Below are 13004 nucleotides of genomic sequence, written 5' to 3'. Positions count from 1 at the left end.
CAGCCATATTTAAAGACTACAATTGTTTTCATTTAAAAAAAACCAGTGGTAAAAAAATCAGAGCAGTACACATATACGCAGCAACTCATTTTAATGGGCTTGATATCATGTGGCCACATTTGTTATATGAGCTTTATATGCTCTGTATGATATCCTAAAACAGAGACAATGCTGACCCTTTGACAGACAAGGATTGTGTCCAGTCCAGTCTACTGGAATGCACCTATCCCTCTGCTTTCACCACATTGCTTCTGTAACAGAGGAAGGCTTCACAAAATAATGGGGCACAAAATTTACCTCTATAATGGTAACAGTTTCTGAACATCACTGCTCATCTGCACATCTTAGTAACAGAAATGTATGGATAAACAGATAAACCAGCACCTGAAGAAATCTTTGCCATGCTTCTAGTCATTCTCCCTGACATCACCATTATTTCTCTTCAGAAAGCTTCAGAAAGTTCTCTTAAGCTTTTCTCTCCAAGCCTATTTGGAGTCCCTTCCTTCCTTTCCCACATGAAGTTAGAAAACTGCTTTGTCTCAACTTGAAGGTGACAAAGACTTCTCTGTCTTCCAGGAGCAAAAGACAAGCCAGACAGAAAAATGAAAATTCCTTTAGGAAGCTGTGGAACTACAGGACAGAGAATGTGCACACTGATTCCTACAGCTGCCATCATCACACCTCTACAGAAAGCTGGCTTGACTTAAAACTAAGACATGATCTGCACTGGGGAGTACATTTACTCCAAGTAACACTTTCTCTTTCTGTTTTTCAATACTAAGCCACAGCAATGCTTTACCTGGTGCAGTGTCTGCCTGTACTTCCAGAAAGCAACCAGGTGAAAGGACTGAGGCAGTAGCTTACTTCTGAAGAACATTCCACAACTTCTTCCAGAGGCAGAGACAATTCAGTAGTTGAAGTATCGCAAGACAGAGAGGTGCTTGTATCAGGACTGAAGTCCAGCAGCAAACCTGAACATCATACAAGGCAACTGATTGTTTCAAGTTACTTTTGAATGGAAGAATCATCCACCTAATCACAGAGTTCACTACCATGTAGGAATTACTGGGTGGGGGAGAGGCAACTGACTTCTCAGATTTGTTTAAATAAATAATTAAAACACACACAAAATTATGTTTGCATGAAACTCTCCTTGAGGGGTCAGCTGCAGTCCTCAGCCAAAAGTAAAATAGCTCAGTTCCAGTTCAGCCTTTGGAAAATTTATCTGAACATTACACTTCCCTTAGGAGGTGTAACATTTGGAAAAACAAAGAGTTGCACAGTTTCTCTTGACACATTTCAACTTTGAACTTAAAGCAGAACAGTTTTCCATTAATTTCTAGTGAATCAAGTGTAAGCCAACACTACTACAATATTAACCAACAGCCTTCTTTTGCCATCTTTGTTCAGGAACAATTTCATCTTTTAATCAAGGGAAAATGGATACCACTTGACCACTACCAGACCAAAAGCTATTCATCTGCAATGATCAGCTGCAGCAACAGGCAGCCAAGGGAAATCAAGCACATAAACTGTATCAAAAGTTATAGAAAATTTAAGCTTCAAATCACTTGAGCTATTAGGTCTTGGGAGAAAACACATCCTGATATAAGGTTTCTGAACTGTCCTTTTAGTAAAAAAACTCTCAATTCTTAAAATACAATGGCTGAAACTTACTCACTGAACATCCTTATTACAACCAAGTTTTTATCCTCAAGCATCTTTTGATATTTCTTCCTGCTATGTGGAACATGAGGAATAGCTCAGGTACTACTGAAATGCAGATGAAAAATCATCAGATGTTAATGTCCGTGAAGGAGAGATTTTTTTTTAAGAATAAGCAAAAGAAAAACAACACACAAAAATCCAAAGGTTTGGGAGTGACACTCAAAAACATAATATTCACTATGAAGGTCAAATGACTTCACAGCAAGCAATTTAGAGTTGGCTGTGTACACCACAAGGATTTTTATTCAGATTTTTGTATGGATAAAGAAGTTTAGGACTCACTTATTCTTGGCCACACAACCTACCTATATAGGTAAGCTACACTGACTTTGGTACACACTTCCTCAGACTCAAACACACACAGAATTCCAGGGGAGAGGAAACCAGTACTCATCATCTGTATTTTAGGACGTTTTAAAAGACAACAGGTGTTCTTCAGGGAGGGAATCTTTCACCAAATTCTCTTATTTGAATCACTGCTCAGCTGCAGAAGCTGTTACATGAAAAAGTGAACAGCCTCAGAGTCACTCACTAAGAAATTCTCCAGTAAGAAGTCTGGTCCCTTTCACCTCAGAGTCCAACCCAAACGTGTGCAACGAAGGCAGACAAATTGCCAAGGGCCACTGTTTGCTTCTGTAGCCAACATATCACATTGGTTCATTTCACCCTTCTTCCCATTACCACCATTTCAAAACAACATAACAAATTCCATAGTTTAGAGTCTGACCCTGTGCAAATGCACAATGTCCAGTCAAGCACAAGTAGTCAGTGTCCAAATTCAGTCACCCCTGCTCTCCCAGGATCAGGACCTCTCATAGCAAGTTCTTGGCATCCAAAGCCATGTACTCCACTTACTGACACATGACCTAGGAAACAGGCAAAAAAATAAAGCTCCATGCAAGGTTTTGGAGACTACTAGTACAGAAACAAATGAATGGCAATCTCTACCAGGAAGGATCCTACAAAACAGAATGTCAGTGTAAGAATCAGTATAATTACATTTGCATGTGTTTAACATTGCATTCTGCAGTAATTTGGAAGCATTCAACACAGAAGCTTAGATTTAATTTGGAAACAAAATTGAGGAAGTTGAGGACTTACTACAAACTAGTGCAACTTCAGCAGCTACATGCACCTAGGCCAAAAACACCATAATAATGTATTTGTACAAGAGAAACCCCAGACCACATGAAAACTCCAGAGTAAGCAGATGACTAAGCTTCTAAATTGCACCTAAATATGGACACACTCAATTTAGCTACTCAGACAAAGCACAGAACAGATTCATCTTGCAAGCTTTATCAATTTAGCAAGGTAAAGACACCTTCAAAGTAGAAGACTAACAATTAACATTGGGGAGCTATTAGTCACACAAGATTCCCAGCCACTGAGTATAATTTCATCAACAGCTCAAATATGGCTGAATTCTCCCAATAAAATTTCATACCTATGCATTGTGTTGGTAACAGACAGGGAGAGAAGTAGGTATGAAGGAAAGTTCATTGTCACCTTTAAGAACTGAAGTGCTCTTTGGCAAACTCTGATTAGAGAAGCTGGATGAAGCAGCCCTAGGGAACTTTTCAGAAAGATAGAAGAGTCAAAAGATAGCTATTGAACCCACAAGGTTGGCTCTATCCTGCTCACATGCAAGGTCCTATGTGGAGGATCACTTCCTGCAGTGTCAGGAAAAATCTCACACCTAAGTTCATGCCTGTCTCTTGCTATGTGACATGACTACTCTGAGGATTCCTTCTCTAGAACAGAGGTTCAATGGAACTTACTCCTGGGAAATGACAAATATTTCTTGTCCTACCTATTTTCTCCAGACAGAATAATCTCTTAGTGCAACAGCATACACTGACCTCTTTTTAGCTCTTCAGAAAACCTAACAGAGCAAAACCTTTAATCTGTAGCACACAATTACAAGCCTGTGACAGAATGTAATAACAAGCTAAAACTGTAACAGAAGACTAGACTTACTTGCTATATTTGTAAAGTGACTATTAAAAATGAATTTATGTTAAAAAGTTTCTATGCTCACTGGTTTATCTGTGGATTCCACTCAAGACAAAAATCAGGAAGGAAGACTTTAGGAAGACTTACTGCAAAGCATTCAAAAAGATGAGCAAACATGCATCGCATTTACCATTTAGAATCACTGAATCAGTAATGGCATTTCAGGTGACACCAATTTCTTGGGGTATCAGGAGATGATCACTGGTTTATCTCAATAATTTTTTCCTCCTAAAGATATTTCCCATTGTTTATTTAATGCTATATTTTCAGATTTTCCAGGGTTTCATATTAACACAAATTGAATATTTAACTTGGCTCCACTAGCCCAAAGATTCTGTAACATTTGTACAAACACAACACTAAAAGCTTAGTGGCAAAATATTTTAAGTGGTGCCATTAAATGTCTTTTTAAAGGAAAGTTTTCAACTTGAACAAGTATGCAAAATTCATAGCTCAAAAGAATGCATGAAGACCTTTTCATAGTACACAAGTCTAAAAAGTCACTTGGCGTGTGGCCATCAAGAAACTTGTTAAAATTATTTTCCCAACATATCAAAGTTTCTCTGAGCTTAGAAGTATCTGTTGTTTCAGATATGATACATTTGGGTTTATTTACAAGTTAAACTAGTTAAAGACTACACATCAACCCAGTGCAATGTCATAAATGTTACAGGTTGCCACGAACCACAACAGAGATACTCTGATAAACCCAATGGGTGACTGAGGTTTCACCTAGGAGCAGAATTTACACCCAGGGAACTATCAGGTCATCTTCCCTCTGCTGCTTACATTAGGAAATTCAATTTAGTGCAATCAGTAGAAGTCTAGAATTGAAAGAATTGATGCACACAATTGATACACACTTGAAATGAAGACAAGAGTGACTACTATAACAACTGAAAGGGTCATGATAAATAATAAATAAAAATTGAAGACAGTATTTAAAAACATGGAAAACCATGTTACTACACAACCCTATCTATACTGTTTCCACAAGGTTTCAGACAAAATGCTCCAACAATACACTAGTTTTTAAATAATCAAACCACACATCCAACACTGCTAAATCTCATACTTAAGAGAAGTACATCCCTAAGGTCAAATACTGAAACTGATTTTTGTGTAATAACCATTATTGTTCTTCATGCAGCCATTAATCTGAATTTTACATCTGTAAACACCACAAAAAACTTCCCAACACCAAAAGCACAGTGATTGCACTCCCATTCTTTTTAACACTTAAAGTACCAAGGCTAAGGAAGTTACTTTGCTTCTCACAGAAGGAAAGAAAAGTTAACATTGCTATTAGGTACATTCTCACAATTGAAACCCAGTAACAACATTAATCCATTCCCTTAAAATTTCAGGAATAACAAATTACCATTTTGAAATTCTTCTCAGGTAGCCAACTAATCTTGCATTTGCAAATCATTTTAAGCCAAAATTGAGAAATTTAATTCCAGAGTTTGATTCTTAAACCATGTAAATACACATCAACAATGAGGCATACAAACCATCCGTGTTACCACACATACTCTGACTGCCTTGGTATATATGACTTTGGTAGCAGTTTGTCATGGCGTTGAGGTATTTTTATCTCTAAACTTCTAGGCTGCTACCATCAATTTTAAAGAGAACACAGTTTTGAGCATGTAAGTTTAGCTTTCTACAACACTCACATCTGAATAATTGTTAACACACAAGGGGTTATAAAAGGAAGGCTGATAAGGCAACAAAACATTAAAAATGGTGGAATAGCCTAGTAAGAAATCCTCATGTTGCTGCTCTCAGCACAATGAAATGCATTTCAAAACAGTCAAGGATGCTATATAACTTCACCCTGGGACACAACTTAGCCTTTAAAAGGACTTCACACATGCAAACTTTGTTTTCTTAGTAACCTCATCTAGATTGCTTTCTTGGAAAAAAAAAATAAAAATCTCGAGAGAATGAAATTTCCACAGATCCAGAAGGAAACACACTAGGAAGTCAGGCCATAGAATCCACAGCATTCCCTTACAAGTTCAAAACCATTTAAAGTTCTCAGCTAATCGACATCAGGCACAAGTAACTGCATTTCCCTGAGGTCAGCTGAGGAGCCCAGCACAGAGCTGCTCTGAGGCTCTGTTAAACATTCCATTCTGGACATCCTCAGATCCAGCACCGGGCATTCTCTGAAGTGTACCATATGCTCTGTGTTAGCAGTGTCAGAGATGCCGTCCTCTGCATCCAGCAAGTGCCAGCACTGTTTTAGAGAACTAAAGCTGGCTTTGGGCTTTCTCCTTACAAGCTTCTTAAGCCAGGAAAAAAAGAGCCAACTAAAAACCTGGTGCAAACTTACAATGTAGAAAATTTCCTAAGAACACATTTGTTGTATTATCTTGTGCTGATCATAAGCCCTGAAGTAGATTAAAAACTAAATAACCAGCTTCCCACAACAGTTTATTACAGAAATCAGAGGCTGCTCTAATGTGATTTTCAAATCCATTTTCAGTTGTTTATAGCAGCAGTCGATTTTTCCATGGTGATGAAGTCACCACACTGAGAGACTGCTACCAACCACCAGGTGAAAACACCCAGGTTTCTAATCACATACCAAACTGGTGTTTGGATTGACAACGATTGTTGCTGGGAGCATTCCAGGTAGAGCCCTAAACTCTATTACATGTAAGCCACTGCAAAACCCAACCAGGTGGTACCTGAAAAAAAATGCAGAACTCTGAATGCTTTTTCAAGAAGCAAGAACAGCAGCATGCTAGCTAACTTCTAAAAAGCTCCTCCCCTTCCCTCCTGAAAACATTAATCCGTGTTCGATTACTGAAACTGCTGTTAGGATGTACTCTGCACCGGCAGGCAGGTGTTAAGGCACTAATCCCAGATGCTTCCACAAGTATTAGAAGAGCCCTTAATGGTTTTTACTTACAGTCTCTCTGCGTTCCTGGGAATATCCCTCGGTACAGTTTTGAGACCCAGTCCATGACAATCCACGTTGGAAGCAATACATGTGCATTTATGAGGGCATCCTCCAACAGGCATCCAACTCGCGGAGCTCCAAAAGCTCAAGATCATTCCAAGGCACAGAAACGCACTTCTTCCACAAGACAACATGGTTTCTTGATCACTTCAGTGGGTATAAAAGTGTGCGCAAGCAGCCGGCCCTTAAAGATGAAATGCCTCTGAGAAGAAAGGGAAAACAAGAGGCTCTTAGTACAGCCCAAGGGAACCCACCAATGCCATCACCGCCGGAGCACCAGCAAACCTTCAAAGACGCCTGAAAAGGTTATGTTAGGTGGAGGAAGGTGGGGAATTGCCTCTCGGGCTCGGGTTTCTTTCTGTTATCTACAAGCGGTACCAGAAGGCAGAAAGTTTAACAGAGCTTGAGCCAGATGCGTCCTCAGATGAAAGAGAAACAGGGAGTAGAAGTAAACACACAAAAACATCCATCAGAAACGGCAGCGGTCTCCAAAGCAGCCTCCTCCGCTCCGCATAGCCCCACCTGGGCCGGGCAGGTAACCCGCGGAGGAGATGGCTGAGAATTCAAAGCGGCCCCTCTGGAAGCTCCTCAGGCGCTGCCTCCCGCCCCTCGGCTGCTGTCGCTCGGGGCCCGCACCCCCGCGCCGGGTGCCGACGGAGCCGGGACCGGGACCGGGGAGCTGCGAGGACCGGCGGAGGAGGGAGGAGGCGGCGGCGTTCCCGGGCGCTGCTGCGCTGTCCGCCCGCTCCCCATTCACTGTGCATGGCAGCCGGGCGATCGCCCGCGGCACGGTGCCACCCCTCCCCCCTCCCAAAATATCACCCGCAACGCCCATTGGCTGCGGGGGCCCTGACGTCACCAAACTGCTCAACTTTTGGAGCGGAGGGAGGGTGAAAGTTTGGGGGCCGCGGTGGCCCCAGCGGGGCGGGGGCTCCCCGGGAGCCCCCCGCAGCCCCTTCCTTCCGCGCCCGGCGCCGCGGCGGGGAAACGCGGTTCCCATTGTCGGGGCGAGCCCCCTCCCCCGCTTCGGGTTTCGGAAAGGAATGTGCGGGCTGAAGCACAGGAACCACCGCCCGGCGCTCCATGAACTGGGCTCAGGTTTCCCCTCCAAGGGGAATTCGCCGCCTTTTGTTCCCCCGTTCCCACTCCCCGAGTTCCCTCTGGCGGTGGCAGCCGGACCTTCACTCGCATCGGGCTCCGGCGGGCCGGGACCTCCGTCCCGCTCCCCCCCCCGGAGCAGCTCCCCCCCTCTGCACCGCACTTCTCGTCGCATTTAGAGATTGCTTGGAAAAGTGGAAGTCCTGGGAGACACACAAAAAGGCGCTTTTTTGGACGTAATTCTTAGCCCATTAACAGATAGGTTCTCCCTGTAGTAGACCAGGGACCCACACTATGTACCTAAAAAAAAGCTGGTTTACAAATATCATGAAACCCTGTTTCAAAATACCTAGGTTCCTTCTTCTGAACAACTCAGCATAGTTCCACAGGTACATCTATGCACAGCACACTTGGGAACACAAATTGTCATTTTCTCATCTACATCACAAACTCTTGGGTCCATGACTACAGGGTACAGGCTCTGTTCCCATTGGAAAAGGTTTTCTTTTCACACTTCAGTAAAGATCATAGCCATCATTACCATGAAACCATCACAATCCCTCCAACGATGTGACCAGGCTTAGTTACATTAGGACTCAGTTTCTCACATTGGGCCCAAAATGTGCTCAGCTCTCTTCTATGAACATTAAAATAAAAAAACCAGTATTTTAAGTGACAGGCTTTTAGTGGAAACGTGTCATTACCCAAGGCATTCCTGGCCACATTGGTAGCTAGTTCTCTTTGCCCACATGAGTGTTATGTCCCCTTTTACAGCCAGCAAAGCAGCTACTTGTCCACTGCCCTCCACAGCAAGCTGAGACCTGACCCTATGGAGCCTCTCTGTGAACAGCAATTTGCTGAAGAGCACACGAAGATCACAAGTCAACCTTCCACCTTTTCTGGTCTTTGAAAAAACAAATAAGTTATTTTGCTATTTTTTTTTATGAATTGTTTATGTGTGGAATTTTGTTTTTATAGAGAAACCACTGTTACCAGACCTTCAGACTGAACTATTTACATGACTAGACCCAAAGCTCAGTTAGGTGGTCCTTATATAGCAGTGCATGAAGGCTCAGTGACAAATGACACAAGGTTTGAATATGCACAGAGGGACTCAGCTGCCACCCCTTTAAGTGGCTGCTTTATACTGCTTCAGGAAAGATTAGAAAATCCTATTCTCCCAAATCTACAGAAACAACAAAATTTAGTAAGGTGTGTACAATTCTATCTGGATCCTCAAATGAACTTTTCCTTTCCTAGAGCAAAAGGCAGAGGAAGATAATTAATGTCTTAACTCTGGAGGTTCAAGTTAAGGGGTAAAGCCACAACATATCCCTCTGCAGCCTTTGAGTACCCAGAGCAGCAATGATAACTGTAGGAGCTCTAACTGTATCCCTCTGCTTCACCCTCTTGAGAGAGCAAAAGCACAGACAACTCCAGACGTGTCACGGACACTCATTGCTATCTATTCTGAGGCAAGCACCCTCAATCAAGTGTTGGTCTCCAAGAGGTCAGCTCTGGAACAAGGAACAGCTGGCTCTGGCCAGATGAGAGAACTTACATTGCTTAGGAAGACAAAGTACTCTGAAAGCCCTGAAGTCTCTTCCATACAGGATGAAGGTATACATCCTTGGCTGATTCAAGCAGTGAAAATACTTTTGTTGGAACCTAACTCTCCTTGGCAACCACTCCAAAGAAAGATGGTTTTTTCCTGTTCTAGTTTATTAGCAAGCAATTTCCCAGCTACCAAGAGGGCCATAGGAAGACACACCCTTCACTTCGGCATGGAAGTAGAAGCTATTGGACAGTAAATATGATCATAGCTAATGCAGAGGTCAGGGCATGATGGCAATTTTTTTCTTTAAGCTTGCTGATGTTTAGTTGTGATGAACTTCATATTCTAGCAAATGCTATAACAGCTCCCTCAAACCTCTTCAACACTGTCATCCAGAGCATTCAGCATATTCCATGCTTCACGGCTAATCTCACAACTAAATTTCCCTGGAAAGTACAAGTGAACCAGACAAAATGACAGGAAAAAAACCAGACGAGCCAAAAGCCTATTCTTGAAATACATTTAATTACTATAATAAATAGGACGCATGTTTTCCTACATTACAGTAAAAGTAGCTCTTAAAGGAGATGGTCACACATTCTCAAGATATGCCACAGGGAAGCAGAGTGTTGATGCTGCTGTTTTTCCTTCCTTCATCTACTATGGCTTCAGGCTCCAGGTAATTGCTAGAGACTGGCACAGGAGTCACAATCCATCTCTAAGTATGGAGCTGACAGAAGTCAGCACAGCATGTGTTACACAAAACTGCACTAAAAACCAGATTATGGAATAGTCTGGAACTATAAACTGTTTCTTAGTAATATTTATATTATTTTAACCAAGTTAGTTGTTTTTCTGAAATCAACTATGTAAAGCTGGACATTTTTTCCCCATACTAATTCCCGAAGCATTAGAAACTACCAACATTTCCATATATGTAGAACTTCTTACAAACAAGATTATTATCAAAGGTGTGCTCTGTCTACTCAGCAGGGATTTAAATCTTGCCTGCTGCTTCTGCAATAGGAAACACAGGCATTTCTCTTAAGAAGGGAGTAGTTCACTATACAGAACATCTTTATTTAAATTTGGAAATTGAGCTTGATATATGCATATTTCTATTTAATCTGTTTTCAAGAAATAATAGTTTTGCTTTTTTCTCTAATTGAAGAACAGTTTACTAAACGGATGTTCAGAGTGTATTTGCATTTGTGCAGTGCTGTCACCTAAGCAGTTCCAGAGCTGCTTTCTTCAACTTGTCATGAATATCCTCGCCAGCTCCACCTTGCCCTGGTATCCTTAACACCACTGACATTCTAGAGAAGAGCTGAGCTCTGTGAGCAAAGGCAAGCCTCGTAGGACAAAACCAGGAGATCACACAGCTCCTTGAGGAAAACTATGTGGAAGAAAATTTGTCTAGACAATTTTGAACTTCCAACAACTTCTTCATAAAACACGCAAGCATGAGTGTTTCAGTCTTAATTTCCAAACACATTACACACTGTGGTATGCCTAACATCACTCTATTTCTTGTCAGGGATGGCTGGGCAGTTACGCATCCCCAGACACTGTGCAGCAAGTGGGACTCACTGCATTTATGTCTTCCATGTGGCCTGCACATGTGCAGTAAATCTGATGGTTCCCAAATGCTCATACTCCTCACATGCACAATAGTGAGTTGTCTAGAGGCCTGATGGGAATTCTAGCAGGGCCTGGACATCTGGCTGAAGTCCTGAATTCTGAAAGTTTGTGGGTGAAAAAACCAAACCAAAACAAAAAACAAGCTTTATGGAATCCAAATATATGGTGCCATGGTTTAAGCAACAGAAGACCATCACAGAACCACAGAGTGCAAGACAACCTGCACAACAGAATAAAGCCTCCACCATCACCAGCTAGGAAGGTGGTGAAGTAATGAGTAATTTTGATGGCATCAAAGTAATCAAGTCTCGAATCTCATTTAAGTCACAAGGCTCTCTGAACAAGCTCTAAGAGAATCTCTCAAGCATATCCACCACATCACTTAATGCTTTGTTACATGACCAAGCTGATGTGTGCATTTTAAATGTGCTAAGTTCAAACTCTGCCTGATTTGCAAGTCCCTGATGCAATCATTGGGGAAGCAATGACATACACCAAGTTAAATAAAGCATCTCGATACATTGCCTAAAAAGGAGATAAACCCAACACTCAAGAACCTTCTCTATGCTAAAGGAATTTGAACTTGAGTTTTATTAAAAGCTAGAAACAGACAACAGGTTTAACACGACAGATGTCAGTATGGCCACGCTGTCTCAGAGCACACAAACCCGAAGCGCTCTGCTCCCCGCAGCCCCTGCGCTGCGAACACCCCGAGTGCCGCGGGGCTGCCTGCGCTGGGTCTGCGCTGGGTCGCGGTGCCCTCTGGTGGCACCCGCAGAGCTCCAGGCCCCGCAGGTTCCTCCGCCGCTGCCCCGGGAAGCTCCGCAGCACCGATCTCATCCGAGGGCTCCGCCAGGTACGGCACACAGGTCATTGCAGGGGGTTAAATGCTCTCCGCACCTGTGCGATGTGTAAAATGTACGTGCAGATGTCGTCAAAACCACGGTTTATACAATAGGAAAATGATAGCACCACAGAGAAGAAAACCGGGGTCAATTGATGCTTAACCAGGCTGGTTTTCAGCTTAAGTTGACCTGAGCCCTCAGAGGTTTAATGCCACAAGTGTCATAAAGACACTACTGCTACTTGCTACTCCCATTTAAAGGAGCAATTTAATTGTCAATGAAACACTGAATATTGGATTTTATAAAGATATTTTCATGTTAATTATTTAAATAAGAAAATATTTTATAAATATAAAATATTTATAAATATATAATATTTATAAAGTATAAAAATTTTATAAAGAAAATAAGAAAATATTTTAGACACATTTTACCTGTGTCTTTTTCATTATGCTTATTGCAAAATAATGCATATTATATATATTTTTAATAAATATTATACTATATTATTAATCAGCAGCTCCTCTTAAAATAGTCAAACTATAAAATGAAAAATACCAGACCTAAAGTACTGCTGCTAGAGACTGCTGTGGGGAAAAAACCCAACCAAACAAAAAAGACTGACTAGAAAGCTTAGCAATAGAAGTGAGCCTTATATTCACCTCAAACAGAATGAAAACATGAATTGTAGCCAGCTGTACATGTTTTCATAATTCCATTCCCATTTTGAGATGTGGTAACAAGGAAGATGACTCCATGCAAGAAAGCATGACTGTCTCACTTGGTAAACCACAATTTACCACACAGTATGCAAAAAGCCATAACTTGGAGCAGCAGAGTTTAAACAGGATTTCTTTCACTTGAAGTGTGGGCTGCGTCCATAGAAATTACAAAGACCATGAATGAACCTTAATAAACCATCTATTCGCCTATTTGCTTAGATTCAGAGGCAAAATTGCCATCGCCCTTGAAATCTGGCATTAGTTTATCAGTTTAATTTAATACTGGATGGTATGGAATTGAGCTGCTCTTTACTTCCTAATCTGCTATTGCTCAGGTAGCTGAAGTCAAGCTGGGAAGCAGCAGAAAGCTAAGAATTGACTAACATTGACTGAGGACCATGCACCTTCTCCCTTGCTGAAAACAG

General features: G+C 41.7%; 1 protein-coding gene across 1 annotated transcript in view; it reads right to left on the bottom strand.

Moving 5' to 3' along the window:
• Nucleotides 1–7343, bottom strand: part of SLIT3 (slit guidance ligand 3) — a 433002-nt gene extending 425659 nt beyond the window's left edge. The window contains exons 1-2 of the mRNA XM_071759292.1: nt 7241–7343; nt 6668–6920 (exon numbers count right to left, since the gene is read on the bottom strand). Coding sequence (XP_071615393.1) covers nt 6668–6852 — 185 coding nt within the window. The 5' untranslated portion in view covers nt 6853–6920; nt 7241–7343. The remainder of the gene's footprint in view (nt 1–6667; nt 6921–7240) is intronic.
• Between the last annotated feature and the right edge of the window lie 5661 nt (nt 7344–13004).

Source organism: Heliangelus exortis, chromosome 15 (assembly GCF_036169615.1).
Source record: "Heliangelus exortis chromosome 15, bHelExo1.hap1, whole genome shotgun sequence".
Lineage (NCBI taxonomy): Eukaryota > Metazoa > Chordata > Aves > Apodiformes > Trochilidae > Heliangelus > Heliangelus exortis.
The sequence above is the reverse complement of the archived record's forward strand: the minus strand, read 5'-3'. Positions and strand labels throughout refer to the sequence as shown.